Source organism: Ursus maritimus, unplaced genomic scaffold (assembly GCF_017311325.1).
Source record: "Ursus maritimus isolate PB19 unplaced genomic scaffold, ASM1731132v1 scaffold_22, whole genome shotgun sequence".
NCBI lineage: Eukaryota > Metazoa > Chordata > Mammalia > Carnivora > Ursidae > Ursus > Ursus maritimus.
Window position 1 is genome coordinate 25,126,209 of NW_024424675.1, and position 17,273 is coordinate 25,143,481.

The window sequence follows — 17,273 nt, forward strand, 5'->3', positions numbered from 1 at the left end:
GTGGGAGGCAGAGGGAGAAGCAGACTCCCCGCTGAGCAGGGAGCCTGATGTGGGACTTGATCCCAGGACCCTGGGATCATGACCTGAGCTGAAGGCAGATGCTTAACCAACTGAGCCAACCAGGCACCCCTGAATTAGTGTTTAATGGGTATAGAATTTCAGTTTAGCAAGACGAAAAAGTTCTAGAGATCGTACAACAATGTGAATATACTTTACACTACTAAACTACAGAATTAGAAATGGTTAACATAGTAAATTTAACGCTATGTGTTTTTTAACAACTTTTAAAATAATTAATTAATATTATATATCTTAAAAAAAAAAGCACTGATGGATGTTAAAAGTAGTGAGCAGAAGGATGCTGAGAAACAGAATATCTGCATAGACTCTAAGTATCTTCTCACAAGGTACTTATTAATTACAAAGGGGAAAATAGTAACTTTATAGTAGGGAAACCTGACAGACACCAATTTAATAATCAAGTGATCAAAGTTAACCTCACCAATAACAAGATATATTGGCATCATATATCCCCTGTAATTATGCACTGAGAAGGGAACATCACTTTTGCCAAAAATGTATAACCTAATTATAAGAAAATATTAGACAAACTCAAATTGAAGAACCAAATAAAGGACATTAGTGGAAAAAAGACTGGTAAAACTGGACTAAGTTACATAGATTAGTTAATAGTATTGTATCAATGTTAATTTCTTAGTTACAATAATTGCACTATGGTTATAGAAGATATTAACATTAGAGAAAGCTAGGCGAAGGGTATATGGGATCCCTACTATTTTTACAACTTTTCTGCAAGTGTCATTTATTTCAAAAGTTTAAAAAAATATTTTTATTGTTTTTATTTTTTAAGATTTATTTATTTATTTGAGAGAGAGAGAGCAGAGTGAGTGAGAACACGAGTGGGAGGCAGAGGGAGATGGAGAAGCAGGGAGTCCCAAACGGGGCTCGATCCCAGGACCCCAGGACCACGACCTAAGCCAAAGGCAGACTCTTAACCTACTGAGCCACTCAGGCACCCCTAAAAAATGTTTTTAAAGTAGACTCATCAAAGTATGACAGAACTTCAAAATGTTATTTAGGAAAGACAGAGATGAGAATACAATGTCCCTAGCTTTTCGAAAATGGTAGCAGGATTATAGCATTGGACATTACCTTAGAGATCATCTGATACTATCACTTAACCAATGAAGAATTCTTTTATGCCATGCCCTTAACATACAGTCTTCCGACCATTGCCTGAATATTTCCAGTAACAGGAAATTTACTATGTCAAAATGCAGCCCACACATTCCATGACCCCACAATTCTAATTAACACAAAGTTCTTCTCCATTCTGAGCTAAACCTGCCTCCTTGTCAGACATATACCTGAGGAAAACCAGAGTTTTCCAACCAGGGGTCCCCAAAGCGGGAAAATGTGCGAATATGACAAAATGTCCAGTTTATTTACATTGGCTAAAATTACAACTTGTCGGCATGAGATAAACCACCCTAAGTTATTTACATGGATGATGTGCTATAATGCTGTCCCACCTAATACGGTACTTGGTACATATTGGGTATTCAAGAAATGTTTATTGATTCAAAGAATGAGGCACAAGTCTGAGAGTCACATAATGAGTACCTCCTCCACCACCTATGTACATACAAAAACAAATGACTTAGAACTCTATGATAAATTCCATTCAAATTTTCCAATGCACAAAAGCAACAGAACATACCCCAACTCTGAAAAGAAATAGCTGCATGACTACATAAAGTAGAATGCCTCCTCTGTACAGACATATTCTTTATTCATTCAACATATATTTAGCACCTACTCTGTGCCAGGGTGAGTGAGAAGCCCAGGAAGTACAGGCACAAACAAAACATGTCCTCAGAAGGGCAAGGCTTACACACTAGTTAGAGGGAATTACACTATTTTAAATCGTTTTAGTATATTATATTTATGTAAATAAATTATATAACACATTTTTACATCAAAAATATTTTAATTGCATCAAATATAAAAAAGAAGTTAGTGGCTACAGAAGGAATTCATATAAATTGGTAAGAAAAATAAATTCCCAGAGATAAATTGAGAAATGATACAAGCATATGATTTTTACAAACTAGAATGTAACTGATAAACATAGAAAAATGTTTAGCCCTGACAGATAATACAAAGCAAAACAAGGTAACATTTTCTACCCAGTTAGTTTAAATTTTTTTAAAACACCCAATTCAGAGGGGTAATAATGAAAGACTAGTTATATATACATTACTGGTGGCACTGTAAATTACAACAACCTTATGGAGAGAGAAACTGCTCATACTCACTGACCCAGGGTATACCCTCCTAGTAATTTATCTTTAATAAATAATTAAAATTTTTAAAAACTATATACCAAGAAAATGGTAACTATATTAAAGCCTATAATGACAAAAAAAATGGAAATAATTTTAATATCAAACAAAGCCTAAGTAAATAGAATAACACGTAGCCATTAAAAAATTTAATTATGCAATCTACCTAACATGAATAATGTCTGCTCTAATAAGTGAAAAGACACCAGAAAATAAAATTCTGTGGATATTTGTTAAGGTATCTAAGGAAAAAATTAGTACACACACACGCACATAAGGACTGGAAAAAAACCAGCAGATGTTTTCACGTTTGAGGTCATGGATGATTTTTATTTCCTTTATTACTAAATTATTTGTATAATTAACAAAAATCAGGAGAAAAAACTCTCAAGGAGGGTCCAAGGTAATGAATCGTGTGGTTAATGGTAAACTAAGGCCTCAAATTGTTCCTTGGATTTTGTGTTCATAAAAAGAAAAAAAAAAAGAAGAAAGGAAGAAACATTTCTCACCCCGAATAAAAGTGGCACAGTGTGGCTACAAAAAGAAAACTGAAGTTAACTCTGAGATGAATATCTGGAAACATTCCCAACAGTAAAAATCATCAGACTGTAGCATGGTATCCTAGGCTAAGTTCCACTGCTGGGGTATTTAGAAGCAACGCCCTAGACACCATACTGTAGGAATCAGCCCTGAGCTGGCACCACAGAGACCCAGAAGTGGTCTCATGAGGTTTTTCCATCACACAATTTGTTTGGCTAATCTATAAATATATGACATTTGCAAATAAACACTAAGGTTTTCATACCAAGTAAAGGAACAACAAACCTTACCTGGAAAGTACCAGACAGAGCCCTGCCCCACTGTCCCTGTGTAGAAGACACAGGTACCAATCGGCTGCATACTGGAACCCACTGGGAAATGTTAATCCGGTTCCTCTAGAGAAAGAAAAAAATGTCTGTCAAGAATTATATCCAACTTCACATATAGAAGTTTAGAAATCCTGCCAGAACAGGGTACATGAAAAGAGAACTTCCGGGGCGCCTAGGTAGCTGATTCAGTCAAGCATCTGCTTCGGCTCAGGTCATGATCTCAGGGTCCTGGGATCAAGCCCTGTGTCAGGTTCCCTGCTCAGCAGAGTCTGCTTCTCCCTCCCCCTCTGCCCCTCTCTCTGCTCATGCTCTCTCTTTCTCTCTCAAATAAATAAACAAAATCTTTAGAAAGAAAGAAAGAAAGGAAGGAAGGAAGGAAGGAAGGAAGGAAGGAAGGAAGGAAGGAAGGAAGAAAAGTTCCAAAATAGGACCAGGACCAAACATCCCCATGCTCACCTCTCTAAGGATAAGATGTACCCCTGCCTATTACTGATCTACGAACCAAAACAACTCTAGTAATGGCTGACTCAAGCAGGGGGACATGGGTTCCCTCTCAGGAAAGTAACAAAATAACCAGACTTCAGGCATTTTACAATTAGATTATCATTTAAATAAGAGTTTGCAATGCCTTTTCATAAACACTGACTTGTCTGAGCTTTACAGAATCCCTTTATAGTAAGCAGTGTGGGATCACTATCATCCTCAAAAGGATGAAGAAACTAGGTGTGAAATGTTTAGGGTGGGAAAACACAGTAAGGCAATTTGATTTCCAAAACAAAAGAGGGAGATTAAATGGCTGTCAGAGTTATGATTGAAGTTCAGTTTTCCCCTCTGGTATTAACTGACCTCAGAAAGGCCTCGGCCAAAGTAAAAGACTAAGCTGGGGAAAGGAGAGCTCCATTTTGTAAATGAGAAGCCTGCTTTATTTTACGAACCTGAATTACATTCCACCGTATAAATGGCATTCATGTACACAGCACTGGAGATCTCTATTCTAGGAACCAATTCTGGGGGACCCAAGGATTTCTTTCTACTTGACCTATAGAGTTTATAGGACCACAATGAGGACTGGATACACAAATTGTTTAAAAACACTTTGCCGGGGCACCTGGGTGGCTCAGTAGGTTAAGCACTGGACTCTTGATTTCGGCTCAGGTCATGATCTCAGGGTCATGAGATCAAGCCCCACTTCAGACTCCATGCTGGGCATGGAACCTGCCTGAGATTCTCTCCCTCTTCCTCTGCCCCCCACCTCCGCTCATGCGCACACACATGTGCACACTCTCTCTAAAAGATAAATAAATAAAAATTAATTAAAAAATAAAAAATTAAGCGAAACAAATAAAAAAAAAAAACCAAACAGATAAACTACAGTACTAGGAGCCAAAGATCTGGATTCTAGTTTAAACTCAGCTAGTCTAATAGATCTTTACAAATAATTTAACCTCTACAATGCACAGATTCCTCATAGCAATTATTAGTAATATTTATGAGTACTTGCTATGTGTTGGGCACTTTTCTAGGTACTTTACATATATAAACTCATTTAGAGCTCACAATCACCACCCAATGACCTAAGAATATTGCTATTATCTCATTTCTATGGATAAAGAAACTGAGGTATGGACAGCATAAGTAATTTCTCAAGGTCACATAGTTAATATAATGACAGGGTTAAGATTTGAACCCAGGCAGCTCAACTCCAGAATCCATGCTCGTTTATGGGATGAAAGGGTAAAGGGAGTATCTCCAAACTCTATCCTAACACCCTATGATCCAGTCTTGAAACAATTAAAACATAGTATAGTACTGTGGAAAGAGCCATGTACTTGGACTCAAAAAGCACTGATTTGACTCTTGGCTCCTCTGTTGAGATACAAGCCTTTGTTGCCTCTTCTATAAAATAAAAGAAAAATCCCTACTTCTCAGGATTTAAGAAAAATCAGCAAATGTACCTTGCAGCATGTCCAAATAAATAATAAGTTGAATCTGAATCTCCATTTCCTCATGAGTAGGCAGGAAGGGGTAAGAGTGATGTGGAGAAAGGTGTAGGAATTTTAAACCTAGAAATGCTTTCTCAAGTGTCTCACAGTTTTAAAACCATGTAACTGGGGCGCCTGGGTGGCTCAGTTGTTAAGCGTCTGCCTTCAGCTCAGGGCATGATCCCAGCGTTCTGGGATTGAGCCCCACATCAGGCTCCTCTGCTAGGAGCCTGCTTCTTCTTCTCCCACTCCCCCTGCTTGTGTTCCCTCTCTCGCTGGCTGTCTCTCTCTCTCTCTCTGTCAAATAAATAAATAAAATTTAAAATAAAAATAAAAAATAAAATAGAACTGCGTAACTATTTTTAATAGACAACTCACAACACCTTATGTCTTAAATGAAAAGTAAAGCTTCAAAATATTTTATTCCAGCTGAGATTTGATCTGTTGGGATAATATTCAAATAAGAGACAGTTACTGGCTTTTTGTTTACTAACACTGAATCATTTTCCAGAATCATTCAACATTAGATGTTCCTTTCCTAAATATGTAAATGTGGGACAAGATGAAATTTCTGCAGATTCAAGCCCAAAGCAGGGACAAAAAAGTAAAGGGAAATTACAAGTAGGAACAATACAAACTTTTCAAAGATTTTCTGAAGAATTTCATCACGTTTTCTCTCCATGTCAACAAAATTTTTCTCTGTAATTTTGGTTCTACCTGGTTTTATGCCAATACTTTAAATCAGTTATTAGAAGAAAGAAACAATCAGCTCTGTTCTTTCCTTCTCCAATCCTACAACAACAATTCTTGTCCAAACCCTTAATTGAAACTGAGGTGCAGCAGAAAGGGTATTTGAATCCCAAGACGGTTATTAAATAGCTGTGTGACCCTGAATGAGTTACTCAACATTTTGGACCTCCATTTTCCTTTATGTAAAGTGGGAATAATAAAAGCTACCTCACAAGAGTGTTTCAGGGATCATCTGTAAAAGCACCTCAAGAACACTAAAACACACACAAAAGCATCATTTTAAAATTGTTACTGAATTATGTACACAAGCTTCTCTTTTCACAGCAAACTGTCATAGCAGCAAGAATCATTTTCTTAAAATATTGTTTTGAACCTGGTATTCCCTTTCTCAAAAGCTTGCAGTGCCTCCAAGTGCCCTTTTAGTCAAACTTAAACACCTGATCTTTACCAACTGGACCCCTCTAGACTCAACTTTATACTTACATACCCTGTCTTGTATTCTCCATTCAGCAGTTCTAAAACCCGACGCAGATTCCCTGGTTTGGGAATTACTGCTTCTCTCCACACAAGCTAATCCCCTTCTGGTCAGTTCCTCTGGGACTCTCTTCTTCCCTCTTAGCCAACCCATGAGCTCATTAGCTTCAAGAAGTCGCCCCAGACTCCAGGTACTGGTTCTACTGACTCTATTTGGTCCATTTTCCTCCGCACCTCTCCCAGTACTTCATTTATAAATATAAATCTGTGGAAGTACCTCTCTCCCTCTTACAGATACTGACATATCAGGCCTATAACAATTAGCAAATCTCAACTCCCAAGTTTAGGAAAACATTCCTAGCCATTTCCAGTGGTTAAAATTACTGCTTTAACTTAGGATATTATATACACCATAACTAAATGGGAACTGGTTTTATTGTCTTTTTGCCTCACCAACACTTCAAAGACAAGTTTCATGTTTTTATTTCCTGTGCGTATTGTAAATTGCAGATGATTTTACATTTGTATTTCAAAATACTCTGAACAGACCAATTTTTCAACTATACTTGAATCAATCCACTGAGCAGCCTGTTGCTGCATGTGGTTTTTAAGGTACATAGTATTTTCCTCGGCTTACTCATGAGCTGGAAAAGGCTTTACAGGGAGTCCATTCTCCTATTCCCCATAGTTTTGTTTTATAAAGTGAAACAAACACCGAGTTAGTAAATACTGAACCTTCGCTCCTAGGGTAAATACAGGCTTAGGTTCCTGCAAGCCTCTGGTCACATTTTCATACACCAATCGATACATAACCTTGTGTGTTTCTGTTTAAAGACATCTTATTTTATTATATATGTGTATATATATATATACGCATATATAGTTGATTCATTAACATTGAACTCATGGCCAATAGCACGTAACTCACTCCTGAACAAAACTTACCTAACACATAAATTTTCTCTGTAAGAAACACCACAGCCTTCTCGCACTTAGCAACACTAGATAGCACTAGACGGCACTAACATTAGGGGGCCATATTAAACAGGGAAATCACCAACAAAGCACAAAAATGCAAAAAAACATGGCATTAAATAGAACATGAAAAGGATACTTGTTCTCAGTATAAGAGCTAAAATAAGAAGTTAGAATATCTATCTCAGCTAGGAACTTGCATGTTGCAGCTCAAATTTTTCACTCCTCTGCACATATCCATAAATGACCCCAAAAGTGCCATAAGTATTGATTTTGGAATTACAAATAAATTTTAGCAAGTATAATGAATTCAAAAATACAGAATCTGTGAATAATGAAGATCGACCACAGTCACCAAATCTACTCTGCAAATGTCCACTGGCTCCTGTACTCTGAATACCATGGATGCTAATTCAGTTCCATAATCCGAAAGATAAACACCACCTTACTTACAAAGTGGCATGCTACAAAAGGATACTTACACAGAGAGGAGCAGAGAATGTTCATAATTATTGAATACTCTGCCTCCTCCCATTTTGTTAGGGGTGTCCAATCTACGCTTTAAAAGATTGATTAAATCCAGGGAAGATTTGAGCAAATCAGTAAATATATTAAGACTGATCAAATAAGCATATATATCAATTATTACAAATATTAAAGGTTTCTGTTAGAGAAAGGCGTTAACAAATATGAAAAGGCAGAAGGGTACAATAAACCCTGTGGTACTAGGATGGATTTAGAGTAATTGGTATGGGTTTTTAATATGTATAATAAATATAGAAATAGATGTGTGTTTATGTATTTGTACACACTTACATATACTTCTTATCCCTGTCTTGATAGGTCCTGGAGGCAATGATTACATCTAGCATCCAAGTTTGGTTTCTAAAGCAATATTCACTAAAAAGAACTAGTCTTCTCTGGAGAAAAGTTACTGAATGGAGTTGATGCTCCTTAAAGCCTTATTTGCAAAGAACTAGCATTATTTGATCTGTTAGTAGTTCTTTGGAAGACTTCATTTGCAAAGCTGTCCTGGAACTCACGCAATATGAAAAACCGAAAAAACGAAAAACCGTTTCCCCAGCAGCACTGATTGAAAACAAACAGAGACAATTGTTTAACTTCATGGCTGCCTGAGGCAATGGATAATACTTGGGGAAAACAATAGGCTAATAAAAAAAAGTTTAAAAGGAAAAGCAAGAGAATGAGCTGTTCACAAGGGCTTTGAAAAGGTCTGACATATTCCTGGGAAGGCCATGCATATGCACAGAGCTGTGTCCAAGAACAGGAAAGACCTGAGACCTCTGGTTGACCTCAAGACTCTGCACAAGCAGGAAGTGAAGTTTAAGACAGAGATGTTAAATGACAGGCAGAATGTGCCCCAACATGTGCACAGAGTTCCTCAGAAAAAAACAGGAGACTTACTGGGTCCAAGTATTTAAGGATGTCTCCAATCATTATCTGACCACTAAGTTAACTAAGCACACAATAAAGAATAAAGTCTTTATTTATTTATTAATTCAGAAAGGTCACTAAATAGAAAATAATAACAAACTCTGGGAAAGAACAGATCTGATTTCCAAAGTTGCCACATATATATTATTTAAAATGTCCAGGGGCACCTGGGTGGCACAGCGGTTAAGCATCTGCCTTCGGCTCAGGGCGTGATCCCAGCGTTATGGGATCAAGCCCCACATCAGGCTCCTCCGCTATGAGCCTGCTTCTTCCTCTCCCACTCCCCCTGCTTGTGTTCCCTCTCTCGCTGGCTGTCTCTATCTCTGTCAAATAAATAAATAAAACCTTTAAAAAAAAATACAGCATGAATATTTAAAAAAAAATACAGCATGAATATTTTTTGTTTATAATTATTTTTATTTCCATTTTTATTTTTAATTTAAAAAGCAACTGCATAAAGAATAATTGTAAATCTATGCTGATGGGCACATGATGTATAAATATGTAATCTGATGACACTGACGGCATGAGGGACTCAGGAAGGAAGGGAGCTAAATGGAATCAAAGTTCTAATGTATTATTGAAATCAAGTTGATACTAATTCAAACTAGATTGTTATAAATCAAGACGTTAATTGTAATCCCCACAGCAAACACAAAGAAAATAACAAAAAACTACAGTAAAACCTTAAAACAGATACAAAAATTAACTCAAAATGGATCAAAGACCTAAACATAAGACCTAAAACTAAGATGCTCTTAAAAGAAAACATAAGTGATGACATTGGATTTGGCAATGATTTCTGGTATATGACACCAAAGCCCAGGCAACAGGAGAAAAAAAATAGTTAAGTTGGACTTCATCAAAATTAAAAACTTTTGTGCATCAAAGAATACTATCAATAAGGTAATAAGGCAATCCACGGAATGGGAGAGAGTATTTACAAATCATATATCTGATAAGGGACTGAATCCAGAATATATTAAAAAGAAAAAAACTGGGATGCCTAGGTGGCTCAGTTGGTTAAGTGATCAAGTCATGATCCCAGGGTCCTGGGATCAAGCCCCACATCAGGGTCCTTGCTCAGCGGGGAGCCTGCTTCTCCCTCTGCCTGCTGCTCCCCCTGCTTGTGCTCTCTGACAAATAAATAAATAAAATCTTAAAAAAACAAAAACAAAACTCCTACAACTCAACAACCACAAAAAACTCAATTTAAAAAGTGGGCAAAGGACTCACATAGACATTTGTCCAAAGACATAAATGGCCAGCTTCCATATAAAATATTCTCCACATCCATTAGAGAAATGCAAATCAAAGCTACAATGAGACATCATCTCACACCCATTAAGATGGCCACTAAGGGGGTGCCTGGGTGGCTCCGCTGGTTAAGTGTCCAACTCTCAATTTTCGATCACCGTCATGATCTCAGGGTTGTGAGATCGAGCTCCCCCACCAGGCTCTGCACCGGGCACAGAGCCTGCTTAAGATCTTTCCCTCCCTCTTCCTCTGCCCTCCTCTCCCAACCTGCTCCTGCACACTCTTGCTCTTAAAAAAAAAAAAAAAAAAAAAAAAGAGAGATGGTCACTATGAAAGGAAAAAAGGAAGAAAAAATAACAAGCATTAGCAAAGATGTGGAGAAACTGGAGCCCTTATGCTTTCTTGGTGGGAATGTAAACACTGCAGCCACTGTGAAAAATAAAATGGCAAATGCTCAAAAAATTAAACATAGAATTACCATATGATCCAGTAATTTTACTTCTGAATACATACCCAAAAGAAGTGAAAAAAGGGCCTTGAACAGATATACGTACACCCATGTTCATGGCAGCACTATTTCATAACAGCCAAAAGACAGAAGCAACCTAAGTGTCTGTCCTCAGATGAATGGGTAAACAAGATGTGGTATATACATACTATAGAATATTATTCAGCCTTAAAAGGGAAGAAAATTCTGACACATGCTACAACATAGAAGAACCCTGAAGACATTATGCTAAGTAAAATACACTACTCACAAAAGGATAAATACCATGTGATTCCACTAATAAGAAGTACCTAGAGTAGTCAAAATCATAAAGACAGAAAGAATGGTGGTTGCCTGGGGCTAAGCAGAGGGGGGCATGGTGATTTATTGCTTAATAGGTAGAATTTCAGTTCTGCAAGATAAAAAGAGTTCTGTGATCCATGGTTGTGACGGCAGCACAACAATGTAAATGTATTTAATTTAATGCTACTGAACTGTATAGTTAAAAATGATTAAAATGGTACATTTTATACTATGTGTATTTTACTACAATTAAAAAAAAAAACACAAGTACAGAGGGGCACCTGGGTAACCCAGTCAGTTAAGTGTCCGACTCTTGGTTTTGGCTCAGCACGTGATCTCAGGGTTGTGAGATGGAGCCCTCCATCCAGCTCTGCACTCAGCGAGGAGTCTGAATTTCTCTCTCCCTCTGCTCCTCCCCCCGCAACACACACACATACTCTCTCTCTCTCAAATAAATAAATCAATCTTAAAAAAAAAAAAAGTACACAGTGCCTTTCTGCAATTTCTACTACTGTCAAACTAAAGCAAAAATGATCACCAATGCCCAGGACAGCTCATAAAACCATAAACAAGCCCCACTACACTGCTCAAATGTCCAGTTCCTCCACCGGAGCTACTCTGAAACAGCAGTGTTTTAGCTTCCTCCTGCTTCCTAAACCCATTGTTGGAGAAGGGAAAAAAAGAGGAAAAACAAAGGGGAAACTAATGAGAATGTTTTAGGAATACTACTTCTCTGGGGTTCAAATTTCTTATCTTAAAATGGAGAATACAATAGGGCCTACCTTTTTAAAGGGCTATCGTCAGGATTAAGTAAATTCACACATATAAAGTATTTAAGAGTGCTTACCACATGGTAAATGCCCTATAAATGTTAAACTTTTTTTTTTTTTTTTTAGGGTGGGGGAGAGAGAGAGTGTGTGCATGCACAGGGGTGGGAGCGGGTGGAGGGAGAGCGAAAGTGAGAATCTCAGGCAGACTCCCCGCTGAGCGCAGAGCCCTATGTGGGGCTCAATCTCAGGACCCTGAGATCATGACCTGAGCTGGAATCAAGAGTTCAGCAGTTAACCCACTGAGCCACCCAGGCACCCTGATAAATGCCCTAAAAATGTTGGCTATCCATATTCTTGCCCAGGAAATCTCAACATCTCATTCCAACTCTATCTCAGTTGGCTTACTCTCTCCTGAATGCCAGCTGTCCAGCTACTTAAAAACAACAACAATAACAACAAAACACCACCTCCAGCTGGATATGTTCAGTGAAGGACACAGCTATATTAACTCAGTCATCCACGGCAGACCTGGGACTCACTGTTAGATATCCCTCTCCCTCATCCTCAACATCTAACCCTTCACCAAGCCCTGGTAGGTGGTTTCCTCACCTGTTGAAATCATCCCTTCCTCTTTAACCACACTTCCCCTCTTACTACAGGCCTTCCTCACTTCTTCCAGGATTACTTGAGTAGCCTCTGACTGGCCTTCAGGACTTGGAACCTCAGCCCTCTGACTGATCCATCCACAACTGCTACAGGGATCTATTAAAGCAAAAATCTAATAGTGAGTATGAGAGTTTCTGATGATGAGTTTCTTTCTTTTTTTTAAACTTTTTTATACTTTCAAAATAAAATTTTTAAATTTTAATTAAAAAAGGAGAGAAGAGAGGCACCTGGCTGGCTCAGTTGGTAGAGCATTCAACTCCTGAGCTCTGGGTCATGAGTTCAAGACCCACACTGGGTGTAGAGCTTATTTAAAAAAAAAATAAAAGTAAAAAGACCATAGCTTTAAAAAATAAATAAAAATTTTAAAAATAAAAATAAAAAATGAGAGAAGAAACTAAAGCGTTCCCTGATCAGTGGTGGTTGCAGGGCGAGATCAATAGGAGAAAAGGACTGCAAAAGAGCACATAGAAACGTTGGGGAGTGAGAAACATGTTCATTATTTTTATTGTGGTGATAGCTTTTCAAGTGTATATCTATGTTAACAGTTATCAAATTGTATAATTAAATAAGTCCAACTTATTGTATGTCAATTATTCTTTAACTTTAAAAATTTAAATAACAAAAGAATAAATGTATCAAAAAACCTTTAAAAACAAACTTTTTTGCCCTAAAAACAGAAGCTTTAACATAGATCCCATCTACAGCATGGTAGATGATGCCAAGCAATATATATACATCACTATCACAGACTACCCGCCTATCTCCAGCACAAGTCACAAAAGGTCAGGGAGTGCGTAACCTTGTCCTAGAACCCAGTCTCCAGGGCTAGGCGCAAACTGGGGACTACAGGAAACCAGCCTGGACACTGGGCTGCTATCAGTTATTAGGTTGCACACCATTCAAACCTCCTCAGTGTGCACTTGCAGCTTACCCATGATGCATCTCCTCCCTTAGCCCATTGGAAAGACTCAGGATCTCACCCTATAGAAGTACCTTAGTGGTTTACATTACAGGCATAAGAATAACTTGAGAATGAAGATCGGGTTGTTTTCAACTTGAAAATTACGAATGAATGAATGAATGAGAGAGAGAGAAAGAGAAAGAAAAAAAAACAAAGGGGGGAGGGAGAGAGGGAGAATACTTGGGAAAAAACCTATTAAAAATAAATCTTCCTTTGCTTAAAATATTTCAAAGGCTCCCCTCTGTCTCCGGATAAACCTCTAATCCTAATCATGAAACACAAGACACTGACTCCTCTCCTGCCACTTCCCCGTAAGTGTCCCCAAGTCAAGCTAAACAGATTCATGTACAGTTCTTGGTTGTATGGCATTAGTAGCATAAACTAATGCTTCTCTTCTATGCTCTCTCTCCCATTCCCGATATAATGTTCTCATTTAGTTCAGGTATCTCTCCCCGATGAATGCTTATCCTCAAGCTGGGTTAGGTGTGTCTCTACTCTGCTCCTGTAGCACCTGGTACAGACTTCTTTTTTTTTTTTTTTAAAGAGTTTTTATTTATTTGACAGAGATAGAGACAGCCAGTGAGAGAGGAAACACAAGCAGAGGGAGTGGGAGAGGAAGAAGCAGGCTCCCAGCGGAGGAGCCTGATGTGGGGCTCGATCCCAGAACGCCAGGATCACGCCCTGAGCCGAAGGCAGACGCTTAACGACTGAGCCACCCAGGCGCCCCCTGGTACAGACTTCTATCACAGCATTTCAAGTATTGTATTAGTAGTTCTCTTTTCTGTCTCTCCTATTAGATTATAACCTTGAGAGAAAAGTGTATGTTTTTCATCCTCAGTCCCTTGGACAGTTCTTAGAATGCTCAAACTCTCAAAACAGTTGCTAAACTAAAAGGAAGGGAAGAAAAGCACTTAAATGTTATCTGTATCACCTGACTTTCTGATCAATCCTATCAAACCTACTGTTAAGAAAATCTGAGGCTCAGAGAAATTAGAAGACTTGCTCAAGGGTACACTCATAGTAAGTAATGGAGCCAAGCTTTCAACCAAGGCTCTTCGGACTCCTAGACAGGTAGATTTCCTGTATTTGTGAATTCCTCAGCATCTAAACCAAATGCCTCCTCAATAAATAATCAATAAATATCTGCTGCTTTCACGTTTACTGCCACTTTCAACCAGTCCTAGGGGAGACTCCATTGCTTTGTCACACAGCACACTGTATCGTATAAGAGGCCTTTACGATCAGTATAAAGGGAAAGTGATTTTAAAACCTAAAAAAGTGAAAATGACTTTATCTAAACTTGGTTTTTATCTAAAAAGATGTACAGAAAGGAATAAATAGAAAAAAAATCTGACTAACAGAGGGCAGTTAGGTGGTTTCAATGGATGCTACCACCTAAGAATAAACCTGAAACAGTCCACACACTCAGGGGCAAGAACATTTAATATTATCTGGGCAGCCACTAACTTCCAAGACAAATCAAGGTGTTCGTTCATTTTGGATGTATAGCCCAGTAAACTTTTCATCTTTTTCCTGACATACCCACCTTAAAAACTAAATAAGGACATCCTAGTTGCCATTTCCAACACCAGTTCTCAAATCTGAATCAATTTCTGCCCTGGCATCAACAATTACATCACCAAATGAATCTTTCTGTAAGTTAAATGAGCTATTATTCTTCAAACACTGGGCAGCAATAGAGAGAACTGCACTTTGCTAGGCTGACAAGAAATACAAGAGGTAAAACTGCAGTCCTTGTAAACCATATATAAAAAGATTAGAAACGTTAAGTGTAAATAACAAGTCACAGAATAGCCAGAGGCAGGAAGGGAAAGTTGTCTGCTCTGAAAAACAATGTCCTTGATCCAATTTTTGAAAGACTCACTAAAATTATAAACCCTTCCATCCCTCAATGATTAGTAACTAAGCTCTGTATCCTCCTAACCTTTTTCTGCTGTCACTTTCTTTCTCCTTGAATTCCCAGATGTCAGAGTATGCTACAAGGTAAGGACGAATCAAAAGTGCAGTAGTTTCCCATAAGGGTGCTAAGAAGTCTAGTAATCCTTCCTTCCTTACTTCATTAATTCCTTCAATAAATATTTCTTGAACACCTATGATGTGCCATACACTGTGCTAGGCAAAGTCAAAACGACAGATAGGAGCCCCGTTTTCGTGCAGCTTTCAACCTGACAACCTGTAATAGTATTCCACTTAACTGTACAGTCACGAATCGTCTTACTGATCTCGGAAACAAACCCAGAGAACCTCAGAAACCGAAGGGACTGCAGATTAACCTCGTTTTTTCCATCGGGACACCGAGGCCCGAAAGTGACCCGTCCAAGGTCACCCTGGGCATCAGTGACAGAACAGAAACTAGAACCCAGGTCTCCCGACACTCCAATCAGTGCCCCCAGGTGCTGCCTCTCCTTGCGGGAAAGCGATCGCATGAGGTGACTAAGAAAAAGCAAACTTCGCCAAATTTAGGTCCGATGTCACTCTCTCCCTTCTCCAAAGAGGGAGAAGCCACGGCCAAACAGAGGGTAGAGGGAACCAGGACGCTGCCTCAGTTTCCCCGCAGAGAGGCGGCCGCGTAGCCTCGCGCCGCACAAGCTCCCCTCCTGCACTTTCCTCCAGTTTCTCCCGCCCTGCCCTCTCCGACTCCAACCCTGGGGCCCAGCGGGCGACCACAGCAAATTACTCCTTCACTCACAAGGACTCGCACCAGCAACGCCATGTTCCTCTACAACCATTTCCGGGTAAAGGGTGGCCTTCCGGAGCCCCGCGGCCCCCACCCCTTGCCTGCGTTGTCCTTTCGCCGGCGGGTGCCCGGCAACGGCGGCGCAGGCGTACAGAGGCCGCCGCGCTCACGAGCGCGCGCTTTTCTCTGCGGAGCGCGAGGCTGCGTGTCCCCGGCGCGCGCCTCCGTTCTCTCCAGTCTTTCCCTCGTGACACGTCACAGAGGCTCAGGTCCTCTCCTCAGCACCTGTCCTCCTTGACCAGTGCGCTTGGGCTTTTCAGAGCTGTCTCCTTAAGCACCCCGCTTGACCCGGCCTCACCCCTCAGCGCCCGTTGTCAGAACTCTCCCAGACTCTACCACGGGAATCCCTCTCCCTTGTCACTGGGGGCGGGGGAGTGGGTGGGGAAAAAAAAGGACTTTGGAAGAGCCCAACATTTAAGCACTCCCTAAAAAAAAGAGCCTGAGAAGGAGTTGTAGAGGAACACAGGGGAGTGTTGAGCTGAGTCCTGAAAGTTAGGGGAACAGGGCCATCACCGGCTGACCTGAGGCCGGAAGAGAACTTTTGAAGTTTCTGGTGTGTTGGTTGTTTCATGGGAACATCTTTGAGTATTGATAGGAGATGATTGTAAAGGTGAAGATACAGAAGAAAGAATCAAGGATGCAGGGAGTTTCTTGAGGAGGTGGGAGAGAATGGCCTTGGCTGGAGGACCTCTTCCGTTGTATCCCAAGAGCAGTAGAGGAGAAAAGAAGTGGGTGGATGCACCTGGGGGTTGACTGAAAGCAGAGGGACAGGACGTTCAAGGACTTCCTTCTTTTCATTCAGTCAGCAAAGACCCAGTGAATGTTCACTATGTGCTGGTCACAAGAATAGTGTGGATAATAGCTTTGTGGAGCTCCTAGACTGATGGGGGAGGCATGCCAAAGTCTAATAAACCAATGAAAAAATAAAATAACTAAAACCTTACGAAAAAAAAATTATGATAAGTGCTTTGAAGGAAACAACAAAGAGCTAAACTTGAGAATAACATGGGAAACTACACTTTAGATAATATGGCCAGGTAAGGCTTCTCTGAGGAGGTGGCATGTAAGTTGAGACGCAAAGGAGAAAAAGGAGCTAGCCATGGGAAGTAACTTTGAACATGCTATATTACCAGCAAATATTGGGTATGAGAAAGGGAAAGAAGATTCGAGGACAAGAGTCCTGAAATGGGAAAGAATAAG

General features: G+C 39.6%; 1 protein-coding gene across 2 annotated transcripts in view; it reads right to left on the reverse strand.

Moving 5' to 3' along the window:
- LOC103669803 (ubiquinol-cytochrome-c reductase complex assembly factor 1) overlaps nt 1-16,143 on the reverse strand; it is a 92,497-nt gene extending 76,354 nt beyond the window's left edge. For both annotated transcript variants that reach the window (XM_008698158.2, XM_008698157.2), the window contains exons 1-2: nt 16,026-16,143; nt 3,197-3,301 (exon numbers count right to left, since the gene is read on the reverse strand). In XM_008698158.2, coding sequence (XP_008696380.1) covers nt 3,197-3,301; nt 16,026-16,049 — 129 coding nt within the window. In that variant the 5' untranslated portion in view covers nt 16,050-16,143. The remainder of the gene's footprint in view (nt 1-3,196; nt 3,302-16,025) is intronic.
- Between the last annotated feature and the right edge of the window lie 1,130 nt (nt 16,144-17,273).